The sequence below is a fragment of the Pyrus communis genome, chromosome 9, assembly GCF_963583255.1.
Source record: "Pyrus communis chromosome 9, drPyrComm1.1, whole genome shotgun sequence".
NCBI lineage: Eukaryota > Viridiplantae > Streptophyta > Magnoliopsida > Rosales > Rosaceae > Pyrus > Pyrus communis.
Window position 1 is genome coordinate 9,480,156 of NC_084811.1, and position 14,639 is coordinate 9,494,794.

Below are 14,639 nucleotides of genomic sequence, written 5' to 3' on the forward strand. Positions count from 1 at the left end.
TCAAAATGAAGCTTAAGACAAGGAGAAGAAGTTTATACCACTTTGAAGCACCAAAAACGCCGGAATCTTGCTAGAGAAATTCCACAAAATCCGGCTAACCTTAGAACTTGCTATTCCGACGTCCAAAATCCTTCAAACTTGTTCCCCGAGCTTCGTGAGAAGGTTCTAAAGCTCCCTATAACCTCAAAACTCAATGAAACTTCCGCGATCACAAGTGCATGAACAGTGCACGAAAACTGGGTTCTCGGGTTTTCGAGGGTTTCAAGTTCTAAAAATGATATAGATGAGTTCCTTGGCTTGCTAAGAGTCCAAAACCAACCTTTAAACCTTCAATCCGTCCGTGGAAAGTTGGCTTTGAAGTTTGTTTGTACACTTGCAAGGGAATGGAAGAAATCCGAGAGAGAGAGAGAAGAGAGAGAATCATAGGAAAAAAGGAGATGGGTGTGTGTGAGTGTGTGGTCCAAATGGCAGCCCACCAACCAAAAACAAAACAAACACCCTACAACGCTAATTAACGTCCAAGGGCAAAATCGTCTTTTCACACTAACGTTACAAATAATTAGAGACGGGCTGTCACAACTTACCCGCCTTAAGAAAATTTCATCCTCAAAATTTATACAATAATTACAATCCACTAATACTCGTAAAAGAAGCGTGGATACATTTCTTTCATCTGCTTTTCTGTCTCCCAGGTGGCCTCCTCCACCGAGTGATTCCTCCACAAAATCTTCACCAAGCGCACTGTCTTGTTCCTTAGAACCTTATCTTTCCAGTCTAGAATAGTCACCGGCTCCTCATCGTAAGTTAAATCAGGATTAATTTCCAACGGCTGCGGAGGTAGCATATATGATGGATCTGAGACATAGTGACGAAGCATCGAAACGTGAAATACATCGTGCACTTGAGACAACTTTGGAGGTAACTCAAGTCTATAAGCTACTTCGCCTATCCGCTCAGTGATCTTGTACGGTCCGATATACCTGGGACTAAATTTCCCCTTTTTCCAGAATCTTACAACACCCTTCCACGGCGACAGCTTCAAGAATACCCAATCACCTACTTTATAGGTCCGATCCATGGCATGTCTGTCCACTAAGCTCTTTTGATGATCCTGGGCCGCTTTCAAGTTAGACTTGATTACTTGAATATTTTGGGTAGTCTCATCCACTATCACTGGGCCCTCCAAAACACTTTCGCCTACCTCTGACCAACACAACGGTGTACGACAGGATTTACCATACAATGCCTCGAAAGGTGACATACCAAGGCTCGAGTGGTAGCTATTGTTGTAGGCAAACTCCATCAGATCCAGATGTTTATGCCATGTATCACCAAATTGCAAAACAGAGGATCTCAGTATATCCTCCAATGTCTGAATGGTCCTCTCAGATTGCCCGTTTGTTTGAGGATGATATGTCGTACTATACAGTAATCTCGAACCAATAACTTCTTGAACTGTTGTCCAGAATTTAGAAGTAAATCTCAGATCTCGATCAGAGATAATGCTGACTGGTACACCATGGTATTTAACGATCTTCAACACAAAGAGCTCAGCTAACCATTTCAGGGAAAACTTCTCTTGAACTGGAATAAAATGCGTGGACTTGGTGAGCCGATCAACTACTACCCAAATGCCATCATAACCATTCCGTGTACGGGGAAGCTTATACACGAAATCCATAGTAATATTTTCCCATTTCCACTGTGGAACGGGAAGTGGCTGCATCCGTCCAAACGACTTATTTCTCTCGGCTTTAACCTGCTGGTATACAATGCATCTGCTAACATACTAGACAATCTCTCTTTTCATATCCAACCAATAGTAAAATGGTCATATGGTATCATACATTTTAGTGCTCCCCAGATGCATAGCATATGCCGATACGTGTGCCTTATCCAAAATATCCCTCTTTAACTCCGCATTGTTCAGTACAAACATTCTACCTTCTAGCATGAGCATGCCATCTGATTGTCAAATTCGAAGGTCTTTCTTTTTCCCCTCATTTTGTTAGCCGAATCAGCTCTTGAGTTTCATCGTCATCCATCTGTGCCTCGAGTATACGGTCAATCAAGATTGGCCTAACTTGAAAGTGAGCAAGTAAGGTTTCATCTCGAACTTCCACCTTTAACTTCACTCCGGTCAACCTTAAATCAGCAAGAAGAGGAACACGACTTGCGTGAAAAGCATCAATTCTGCCTTGAGATTTCCGACTAAGTGCATCAGCCATCACATTTGCACGTCCCGGGTGATACTCGATCGTGCAGTTCTAATCACTTAGCAGCTCTATCCACCTCTACTGGTGAAGATTCAAATCTCGCTCAGTAAACAAGTACTGGAGACTTTTGTGATCTGTGAAGATGCTACATTTCTCACCATAAAGATAGTGTCTCAAAATCTTCAGTGCAAACACGATCGCTGCCAGCTTAAGATCGTGAATAAGATAGTTTACCTCATGAGGCTTCAATTGTCTCGAAGCATAAGAAATAACCCTGCTGTGTTGCATTAGTACGCAGCCCAAACCATTTAACAACGCATCACTGTAGATCTCAAAGTCACCATTATCATCTGGAAGTGCTAACACCGGTGCATGAGTGAGACATTACTTCAATTGTTGAAAACTCTGCTCGCAACTATCATCCCACTTGAATCTAACATTCTTTCTGGTTAGTCTCATAAGTGGTAACGCAATAACGGAAAAATCTTGAATAAACCGTCTATAATAGCCTGCTAGACCAAGGAAACTCCGTACCTCAGAGACGGTTCGTGGCTGCTCCCAATTTTCCACCATTGATATTTTCTGGGAATCCACCTGAATACCCTGAGCTGAGATAACATGTCCTAAGAACGCTACTTGATCTAACCAAAACTAACATTTACTGAATTTAGCGTATAACCGATGCTCCCTTAGTTTCTTCAACACTAAAGTAAGATGTCTCACATGATCTGCTTTGGATTTGGAATAAATCAAAATGTCATCGATAAAAACAATGACAAACCTGTCCAAGTACTGCTTAAATACCCAGTTCATCAAATCCATAAAAGCAGCAGGTGCGTTAGTTAACCCGAACGACATCACTAAAAACTCATAATGACCATAACGGGTTCTAAACGCCGTCTTAGGGACATCATCGCTCTTAATCTACAGCTGATAGTAGCCAGACCTTAAATCGATCTTCGAAAACACACAAGCTCCTCGTAGCTGATCAAACAAATCGTCGATACGTGGCAACGGATAACGGTTCTTAATCGTCACCCGATTCAGCTGTCGGTAGTCTATACACAGCTTTAAGGTACCATCCTTCTTCCACACGAACACGACTGGAGATCCCCAAGGCGAAGTACTGGGTTGTATAAAACCTTTATCTAATAACTCCTTCAACTAAATTTTCAGCACTCTCAACTCAATAGGAGTCATCCGATAGGTCGTCAAGGATATAGGGTCTGTACCTGGCAATAAGTCGATAGCGAACTCTACGTCACGATCCGTCGGCAATCCCGGTAAATCATCTGGAAACACGTCGGGAAAATGCCTGACCACTCTAATGTCCTCCACACGGCTAGAAGCGTTATCATTCAGTACAACATGTGCTAGATATCCTTGGCAACCCTTCTGTAGCAACTTCTTGGCTCTCACTACCGAAATAATGTCGTGTCTCACGCCGTTACGCTCGCCAGCAAACGTAACCATAGGAAGCCCCGAACGATGAAACGTAACTTTCTTCTCATAACAATCAATATTGGCTCGATTAAAGTGTAGCCAATTAGTGCCCAAAATGACATCAAACTCAACAATATCCAATGAAATGAGGTTAGCTGGCATAACCTCATCCTTCACTAACACTGGGCACCCTGGGTACATCCATCTCACCTGACATGTCTCTCCTCTAGGCATCGAAAACTTTAACTCAAACCCGAGAGGTGTGGGATTAGGTTGTGTCAATTGAGCAAATGTATGAGAAATAACCGAATGAGTAACACCACAATCAATCAACACTCTAGCAAAGTGACCAAAGATATTTAACGTACCCATGATCAAATCTGGGTTGTTCTGGGCATCCTGCACTGTGAGGTTATGAATACGGCCCTAAGGCTGCTACCGACCACCTTGACCTCTACTCGACTGACCACTACGTCCAGGTGTACTACGGCCCTGACCAGTCTATCTTGACGACTTTGCGCTGCTAAAAGCAACCTTCCTCTACTAAGGTTGTACTCCCGAATAGCACTGCGATCTGCCGGTTGGATAAGAAGGATACGGGGTATACCCTTTAAGGTATTGCTGATATCTGCTTTGGTAGCCACTCGGATAATACGGATCTTGAGGATACGGGTACGGCGCTGCTGAATAAGGAGCAACATCTCCTTGGTAATCGTAAGTACCCCCACAACCTGTCTGACCATAATTGCTCAGCACTGGAGCCTGCTGACTAGGAACTAGTGGTGGTAAAGAAGGCATCTGGGGCCTCTGCTGACCCTGTGGACAATTTGTTACCCGATGTCCGACCTATCCATAAGTAAAACATCCTCGACTGCCCTGTTTACACTCGCCAAAGTGTCGACCGTTATATTTCTAACAATATGGTCCTCATGAATCACTAGAACCGCCAGGATCTCGCTGCCTCTGAAAACGTGAGCCTTCGGCAAACCTACCACCTCTACGTTGGCCCATAGAACTCATGCCTCCACTGGACGAACTAGAGTTAGCCCCACTTCTTTTAAAAATCTGAGTCTTCCAGGGTCCCTAAGATGCTTGACCTTTACCTCTATCATCTCTCTTTTGATTGTCATCCTTATCTTCTTCTTCACTCTCACTAGACATATTCTCAGAATCCTCAATCCTCAAAAAAATCTCATAGAACTCCTGATAAGTATCATAAGGAGTAGTGGTCGCCATAGAACGCCACTTCTTCTTAGTACCCAATCTGAAACGACGAGGCATCTCAACCGGATTAGCAGCAACTTCCAGATGATAACGAGACAAATCAGTGAATCTTCTGTAGTACTCATTCGCCGTCATCAGGGGGAACAAACCTTTTCCGAAACAACTATTTAAACACTTCCCAGTTAGCAGCTTCCTCTGGGGTCAAATGACGAACCTCCTGTCCCCACCAGGATGCTGATTCTTTACCTAAGAATCATGAAGTCATCTCTACCCACCTTTCAGAAGGAATATTCCATTGACTTTGCAACACTAAAAAAGTCTTTTCAATATGCTCAAGCCACCGTTCAGTTCCCTCATATCGTTCATGACCCTCAAACTATCCAACTTTAGATTATACATGGTCTCCAAATGAGTCCTCTGAGGAGGGTGGAGCGTAGACTGAAATGCATGAGCTATAGCTTCCCCCAACTGAGTTATATCGAGGAAACTAGGCTCAGCTGAGCGACGTGGTTCTCGATGAAGCAGCATAGTTCTGACAGAAAACACCGAAAATAATTAGAATACTCACAAATAATGCAGGACTGCCAAACCTAGGCTCTGATACCAAACTGACACACCCCGATCCAAAAATTGGGGTGTGCTGGCCATCATGTGAGGGTGACGTAGCCAAGTGCGCAATGCGGAAGTAAAAGAGTGAAACTACGAGGAAATAAAGTCGACGAGATAATTTACAATAAAAAGATTAGTGAGTGCTAGTGACAAACACGGAAGGAAAAACCCAAAGCAGGAGTTCAAGTATCCTAGGTGCAGTCCAGAATAAACAAACACTACACAAGTGATCACTAGAAAATCCTACATGGAGGGTGCTCTGTCAGAACTGCCTCGATGCCACATTTGTCACCCACGTCCTCACTACCTAAAATCTGGAGCGGCACAAAATAGAAAACGTGAGTGGGCAAAAACAAAGTTTGTTTTTCAAACCATTTCAATATTAAGTAATAACCCCTCTCTGTAAAACCCGTATACTTTTCAGAAAATATTATACGCACTCGTATATCAAATCATGCTAAAAATGATAAAGCTCAAATATGCAATGCCAGAAATATGCCGTGTCAGAATATCCAATCAAACGGTATAAGCATCAAGCAGGTGAGATGAAACAAATCATAATATGCCGATAATATCAGTGCGTCAGCCAGAGTCACCTAACGTGACTTGTACGTCTGAATCTATAGCTTTTCAACCATTATCTTGCACACAAGTCGGAACCACCTATAGTGGTCTGTACGATAGGCTGGTGTATCTAATTACGCTCAGTGCTACGATCACGTGAAGGCTGTGTGATGTATCGCAAGTCACCTACGAGTCGGAACCACCTATAGTGATCTGTACGACAGGCTGACACCTGCCTTGGATCTAAGGTGAGCGTACGGTGCGGAAGGTGAACGATCACATGAAGGATAGGCCCTACTCTGGCGGAGCACAGTCACTGAGGTGCAGGAATATAAGCTATAACTCAATCTCATCAACACCACATCTATCACTAACAATATACTCACCTGACTTACCTGAGCGTCCACAGCACCAAAGCATAACCAACACAATCACAATAATAATATCGACGATATTCGACATGGCATTTCAATTATAAAACCATTTAAACGTAATTTCTGGAAAGATACCAATCATAATATATATATATATATATATATACTGAAACAAAAGCCCACTCACTGATACGTAGAAGGGTCGTAAGCCCCGAGCCTCGAGTGGCTGTGCTCGTCCTTCAAATAGTCCTCACCTATATGTGAAACAACTATAAAACGGTCAATTTAACGCACATAACCAACCTTAGGTAATAACTTCTCATACATTGCTCAAATGGGGTGTTTGAATATACCAAATGCTCTACTCAATCCCACGAACACCCCCATATTTTTAAAATAATTTTCCAACCTCCCATGCGCCGCCACGTGCCGGTCATGCGCGGGCACGTGCCAGGCACACTGACGGAGACCCTAACGGCGTTAGGGAATATTTCGTCCAAGAATGGAATATACCGTTAAAACTAACCTGACGCCGTTAACTGCCGTTAGGAATATTCCCTTAGAGTTGACGGAATATTCTTCGTCTTCTCTGGTGATCCTCGCCGGAGCCGCCGCCGACGTTGTTTGTGTCGCCGGAAACTGGGAAAATTTTCAAAACTTCATATCTTCTTCATTTCTTAACCAAATTCCATGAAAATTTATGTAAAAATGAAGCTTAAGACAAGGAGAAGAAGTTTATACCACTTTGAAGCACAAAAAAGGCCGGAATCTCGCCGGAGAAATTCCACAAAATCCGGCCAACCTTAGAACTCGCTATCCCGACGTCCAAAATCCTTCAAACTTGTTCCCCAAGCTTCGTGAGAAGGTTCTAAAGCTCCCTATAACCTCAAAACTTGATGAAACCTCCGCGATCATGAGTGCATGAACAGTGCATGAAAACAGGGTTCTCGGGTTTTCGAGGGTTTCAAGTTCTAAAAATGGTATGGATGAGTTCTTGGGCTTGCTAGGAGTCCAAAACCAACCTTCAAACCTTCGATTCGTGCATGGAAAGTTGGCTTTGAAGTTTGTCCGTACACTTGCAAAGGAATGGAAGAAATCCAAGAGAAAGAGTCACGGGAAAGAAGGAGATGGGTGTGTGGTCCAGATGGCAACCCACCAACCAAAAACAAAACACCCTACAACGCTAATTAACGTCCAGGAGTAAAATCGTCTTTCCACACTAACGTTACAAATAATTCGGGACGGGCTGTCACAGTACAATGAGTGACTTTTCAAGATAAAAATATCCTTAACGTTAAAAGTGAACAGTACCATGAGTGTTTTGTTAAGATTCCCTTTAAAAAAAGGAAAACTAATGAAAATGGCTTGAAAACTTTGAGTTTTAACAATAATGACAAAATAAGGGTAAAGTGAATAGTACCAAGTTTGACTTTTTAGTGTAAAAATGTGGTTTTTCGTTAAAGTGAACAGTACTGCGGACTTTTTGTTAAAACTCCCTAAAAAAAAGCACAAACTTGCACAAAGCTAGTAATAATATAAAGTGTAAGCTTCTAATTTTCTATAAACAAGACTTGGCAACAAGAACATAAGAGCCCGCTTAATAAATATTTCGTGTTTAATCTTTTATTATAAACGATATTATTACTTTAAGTTAGAATATTGGAAAGAGAAAATATTTGTATACAAAATACAACGAATTGAAGAGTAACACCCTATATACTAAAACAATTCACCACTTAATTTTCGTGTTTTGTTTTTTTTTTTCTTTTCTTTTTGTTGAGAAAAAAGGGGAATACAAAGGATAAAAGAGGGACGGCCAAAGATAGAGGAAGGGTGGTGGAAACTGGACCAATGTACACGGAAGAGTTACAAAGTGACAAATTTAAAAATGAAAATAAATTGTAGCAAGTTTTCTATTTTAGTTTTTGTTTTATATTTCCACCTTCAGGTCTCGTTCTCTCATTTTTGTGCGGGGCTCAATGTGCCATTGGGCTAATGACAATACAATTCAATCAAAATATGACATGTGGTAAGATTTATTATGATTTCTTAGTTATAATTTACCTTTTAACGCTTTCATAATTACATAAAAATTGAAAATCTATTATAAAGATAAATAAAAGTAAAAAGAGACTCCAATCACCCAACTGAGTCCTCCTCCACTTGAGAATTCACCCCTCCCTCGTCAGAGCCGATGTCAGTATCATTTGACTAAGCTTTGAGGGATAATGCTATAGCAATATATTTTCCATTCTCATGGATTTTCCTATCCTAGTTAGCACAATTCTTTGAAAAATAAAGGAGAAGTTTTTAGTGTTTGCAGAAAATGGTTCATCAGCGGAAAAGAAAAAAAAAACAAGAGAGAACGAACCTGGGTTCAATCGTATGTAGTCGTTTTCAAACCCAAAGTCTATACAATTCCCCTTAATCTATTGAGAGAAAATATTGAGTGATGAGATTTCAATTCTTTGAATACAAGGGAGATTTAATACATAAACTAGAGGAACGAGATGAAAGTAACAAGCATCCCTTAATTAGGAAACCGATCAATCCACTTAATATTATGGTTTAGTAGTATTCTTCTTCACTTATGAGTGAAAGGTCTTAGGTTTGATTCTTGCCAAATGCAAATTTGAACCACATTACTCTGTTAGCCCATTAGCTAAACCAACATCTTCCCCTTTAGTGTAGATAATATCGTTTATTTAAAAATTAAAAAAAAATAAAAGCTTTTGGAAGCCCTTGGACTGAACAAACTTAAGCCCTTCTTTCAGGCCCATTGCCTTACCAAATGTAATGTTGATTATTTACGCATATTGAAGGCTCCCGCTCCCACAACCTGACCATCACAAATTTTTTAGAACATAATCCGCCGCCGCATGTAATCTTAATAAAAATTTTAGGTGGACTATTTTATAAAAATTAAAATTAAAATAAATAAAAAAAAAAAAAAAGAAGATTTTCTGGCTTCAAAGCAACGTCAATTTTTTTTTTTTTTTTTTTTAATGTTGGCCCCACAATTTTTTTTTTCTCCACTCGTTGATTATTTGATTATTAAATTCTGATGCACTTGGTTTTTTTAAAAGCTAAAAGACATTTTAATTTAAAATCTTGGTTGGAATAGTTTACAAAATGTTATTTTGCCACATCAACTATAAAAATAAATATAAAAAAATGGAATGTCTTGGTTTCAATATTCCGAGCTGGTGAGTTTGTTTGACCGCGGTCACGGGCAGTGTGAAATTCCTCATAGCCTCTCTGAGCCAGGAAGGGGTGGATAATCGTAACTTATTACCAGTTGTCTCACTTTTTAAAAATAAAAATAAAAACTATAAAAATAAAATTTGACATTTTCCATTGGAAGTGATCTTATAAGTCCACAGAAAGTAACCAATGGCCAAACTCCACCTACTCTGATAATTTAAAGTTAATATAAAACGTGACTTAATATTTCAATCAGATGATAGGTGCTAAGCATTTGGGCTTTTTACCACATATGGTTGAACCAGATTTGTGATATTATGAAATTATTGTAACAAAACTCGAAATGGGTAGACCCAGCCATTATTGGATGGCAACCATAGTGGTAAGTTAGGCCGCGGCTTTATCTATGGTGGTCGACACTAAAGATAAGAGTGATGTCAAAGTGATCATCTATTTAAATTATATTTTGTAGATTATAAATGAGAGATTTTAAGGGTGTCGGAAATACTGTCGGACCAATCAAGTATCATAATACAAATGGTTGGATACTTAAAAAAAAAATTTCAAGCACTTAATCATAGGACACTTGACGCACCAGACACTGAAAAATTTGTCATACCTTGGGCTTTAATCATCTTCTCGTGATGCCAAAGAAAACGGACCCATTCTTTTTGCTTGAGATTGAGAACATGCAACAAAAATTCGGATATGCACGCATACATTGCATTCAACTTCGCCTTCTCACTTTTTTGTATATGTACAAATGTTTTGTTTTTATAGTTTTGATGGTTTTATTATAGTTTGATGCAGTGGACAAAATGTAAAACTTATACTTACCCTGTTTAGAGCATCCGTAAGTTGAATTAGTTGATCATAATTTTATAGTTCACATGGTGATTGGCATGATGAATAAGGATTTTTTTCTTCACCTTAGTGCGTCTCCCATACAAACTAACACAACTTAGTTATATCATTTGTAATATAAGTAATTTAAAATATTTTCTTGTAAAAAAAATGAAAACTTGGCTTTTTGAATTACTAGAACCTCTATATGCATGTATTTAGGGGCCTCCCCCATCCACAAAAAGGGTGTATATGCATCATATTTGGAGAATTTTTCATTGTGTTTAAAACAAAAGTAGCACATCACGTGTAATTATACAAGTGGAATGAAGTTTTATTATTTAAGTTGTTAATTTTTTAACACAAATATCTTACTACTTATATAATAACACATACTATATCATCCCGTATTTCCAAAACATTGAAAAATTTGTTTCATCTTTGATGTGCCAACCTAGCTAGAGCATGGGATCATGGGCCATTGAGTTTTCTTTTCTTCTCTCATTACATCTATGAAAACTGCCAACCAAGAACCACCCATCAAGAAACATATACACATCAATTCAAGTCAACTGAACCCATAATACACAGCAACTTTTATCAATTATAAAATATTCAATCGCTCCCCTTAGAAGAGAGATTAGAATTAGAAGTTGGAGAAGAACTATAGTGAAAGGGTATTTTTTATTCAAGCACTATATTAATTTAATTTAAATTTGAGAAGAGAGATTTGAACTTGAATGCATAAGAGAAAGTATAATATTTTGATCACGTCTAAATCAACTAGTGATAAAATAGATTAAGCATGGCCTGGTTTGAAATCATTGCATGCTTAACTCATTAATGATGATTGTGTTTGAAATTAGACCATGACTTTTTGAGCTCATTTGGAAGCGCTTTTAAAATGTTTGAAAATGTTTTTAAAACTAATTCTTAATAAAAATGCAAGTTTTGAATTTAAAAACATTTTCTTTAAAAGCGTTTTCAGTTATTTTAAAATCATTTCCAAATGAGTACTTAATTGTTAGGTTTCATTGGTAAAAACCATCTGTTACTGAAAAAGATGGAGCTTGGATAATTGGATTTATTCAGCCTCATGAGAGTGCAAGATCCACTAGGGCGAAGGTCACAAATAACTACTTAAAAGTTAGGTGCTTCGACTAAACTAGAAATAACCCCAAATAAAAATACCAAACGCGTTTAAATTTATGGTAATTATTTACGCGTATCCACAGTTTACCTTAAAGTTTAACTATCTTCATTGCCCAAAATGTTGCCTAAAATTTTGGGTTACTTACTAATAAAGGTCACACAGAACTGAAAACCTCCACCATGGAATTGGAAGCTCTCTTACAAACCCAAAATAAACATCAAAAAACAAGAAGAAAAACAATGTCAGAGCTTTGTATCTCAAAATCTCTTATTATTTCCCATCTTTCATCTCATCTGACCACAATTTGAAGATCTCCTGTCAAAAAACTCCAAACCCTTTTCTTATCCAGTGTTCCCTCTGATCACTCTGATTTCAGACCAACCTCTGCAATTTCCATATCTGTATGTGCTTTTACAGCTAAGTTTGCTCCTCAACAATGGCACATATCGAAAAACCGGAAGTATTTAACCCTAATTCAAGATACAAAGAACCAGCAGGCCTCCATATTCTCTGAACAAACATTTAAACTATTTGCCTTCTGGTCCCAAGACACATTTGTGACTTGACCTTAGCCCCCCATACCCCTTTGGCATTTTTCTTAAATTTTTGTTGGTTTTGAAGGGTATAAGAATCTTGAGAATGGGGTTTCGGGTTTGGAACATAAACAGAAACTTGAGCTGGGGTTAAGTCTGATTCTTGCTCTCGTTCCTCTCGATATCGATTTGGTCAATTTTTTTTTATTACCGGCTCGATTGGACAATGATATGATACAAAAGTTTTGTTGTGTGTTATAAAGTGGTTGCTTGGAAAAATGGTTAGGTCATGTTGGAGCCCATCTGCAGTGGATGATGGACCTCGACGTGGTGGGGAAACCAGCGGCCAGGTTGATGGGTTGTTGTGGTACAAGGACCTTGGGCAGCATGCTTGGGGAAAATTCTCAATGGCTGCCGTTCAGGCCAATTCTGTTATCGAGGATCAAAGCCAGCTCGAATCCGGTCCTTTGTGTGGAACAAAATCTGGTCTGGGAACTTTCGTTGGAGTTTATGATGGACATGGAGGGCCTGAAGCTTCAAGATATGTCAATGAAAATCTCTTCCGCAATCTAAAAAGTATGTTCAAAGTGTTCCTCTTTTTTAATTTCCCTCACGAGCCATCTTTTAGCCGTCTACACTCCAAACTGAATATTTTAGTATTTTTTTTGCGCTTGTAGAGGCTAAAAGATGAACATTAAAATCACTAACCGGTTTCTAACACTAATTGGAAAAACAGGGATTGCAGCTGAGCATCGATGCATGTCGGAAAACGTGATCAAGAAGGCGTACTTGGCAACGGAGGAGAGTTTTCTATCGGTGGTGAAGAAGCAGTGGCAAAGCAAGCCACAAATTGCATCCGCAGGAACATGTTGTTTGGTGGGGATAATATGCAATGGACTGCTTTACACAGCAAATGTTGGGGACTCTAGAGTGGTTCTAGGAAAACTAGAAAGGGAAACTAAAGAAGTCATGGCTATTCAATTATCTGCAGAGCACAATGCAAGCATAGAATCGGTGAGAGAGGAACTGCGGTCGTTGCATCCACACGATTCAAAGATTGTCGTTTTAAGGCACCAAGTTTGGCGCGTGAAGGGCCTCATTCAGGTACCCGTCTTTTCTTTTTTATCCAACAAAATTGTCGTCCATGAGATTTGAGCTCAAGTACTGAAAGTAAATCCTTACTTTGCAGGTTTCGAGATCAATTGGTGACGCGTACTTAAAGAACGCAGAGTTCAACAGAGAGCCTCTACCTCTAAAATATAGGCTACCTGAACCTTTTCTCAAGCCAATTCTAATCCCGGAACCAGAAGTATCAGTAATTAAACTCCGACCGGAAGATCAGTTTCTCATATTTGCTTCTGATGGTCTGTGGGAACATCTTAGCAACCATGACGCCGTCGACATTGTCAACAGTTACCCCCGCAAGGTCATTTTCCACCATCTGTATAACACTTTTTTTGCACACTTTTTTTCCTGAAAGTGATTTTCACACTCCTCTTTTCAAAGAACAAATTGAAGGACCGAAACAATGAGACAAGTGCAGAAGAAGAAACCGAGAGTAAAAATCGAAAGATAAAAAAAAAAAAAAGCAGAAAAAGGGCAAGATTCCACTGTATCATCACTTGCAAGATGAGCTTAATGGTGAACATTTTCTACTTTGTTGTGCAGGGAATAGCAAGGAAGCTGATTGAAGCTGCACTACAAGCAGCAGCCAAGAAAAGGGAAGTGCGGTACACAGACTTGAGGATTATCGAGCCCGGAGTGCGACGACATTTTCACGACGACATCACAGTGGTGGTGTTGTTTCTAAATCCAAGCCTGTTAAAAAATGGAAGCTCCCCCCGCAAGTCTCAGTTTTCATTAAAACCCATCTTCTAGTTTATAGATCGGCGTTTTGCTATAATGCTATCCTGTTTTGGGAAATGGCAACCAAGTGCTTTTACCAAAAATATTTCTGTAACTCGGTTCCTTCTTGTAAATTGCAATCTATAGTTTTAACATCGGATTACGTATTTGGGCGTAGCCAAGTGAGGCAAGAGTAGTATATTCCCCACTTTGTACCGAAGCTCAAATTTGTGTCCCGTTGTTTAAATTAAGTTAGAATATCGCTCGAAAAAAAAACTTTTGAGTCTTCGCTTCATACTTCCCCATCTCGGATTTTAAAACCCCATAACCAATTACATGGGGTTATATGTGATCATATTCATGGTTATGCTAAGGTAGATAACAAATTTAAAACCCCAGTATGCACTTCAGCCTTCAGATTTGACACACTATTTGTCGGATTCGAAAAAATACGTGTTTGAGTAACTTTGATTTGACACTTTGAATTGTCAGATTTCCAACCGGCACAAAAGAGATATTTTTCGTGATCGGTACACGGGATGGTACATCATATGTTATTATATAAATGGTGGGATATGTGTGCTAAAAAATTAATAACTTAAAAAATAAAATTTCCGGTCACTTCCATTAA

The 14,639-nt window shown here is 39.4% G+C and overlaps 2 protein-coding genes across 2 annotated transcripts; one reads left to right on the plus strand and one right to left on the minus strand.

The window, feature by feature from the left end:
• Positions 1-3,140: 3,140 nt before the first annotated feature.
• Positions 3,141-3,893, minus strand: LOC137744349 (uncharacterized). The gene is made up of 2 exons (XM_068484183.1): positions 3,449-3,893; positions 3,141-3,319 (listed from the first exon to the last, which is right to left on the minus strand). The coding sequence occupies exons 1-2, from the start codon at positions 3,891-3,893 to the stop codon at positions 3,141-3,143; spliced, it is 624 nt and encodes a 207-aa protein (XP_068340284.1).
• An 8,509-nt stretch (positions 3,894-12,402) lies between these two features.
• Positions 12,403-14,399, plus strand: LOC137745842 (probable protein phosphatase 2C 60). Its single transcript, XM_068485867.1, has 4 exons — positions 12,403-12,739; positions 12,900-13,267; positions 13,353-13,589; positions 13,832-14,399. The coding sequence occupies exons 1-4, from the start codon at positions 12,442-12,444 to the stop codon at positions 14,039-14,041; spliced, it is 1,113 nt and encodes a 370-aa protein (XP_068341968.1). The 5' UTR covers positions 12,403-12,441; the 3' UTR covers positions 14,042-14,399.
• The last annotated feature ends 240 nt before the right edge of the window (positions 14,400-14,639 follow it).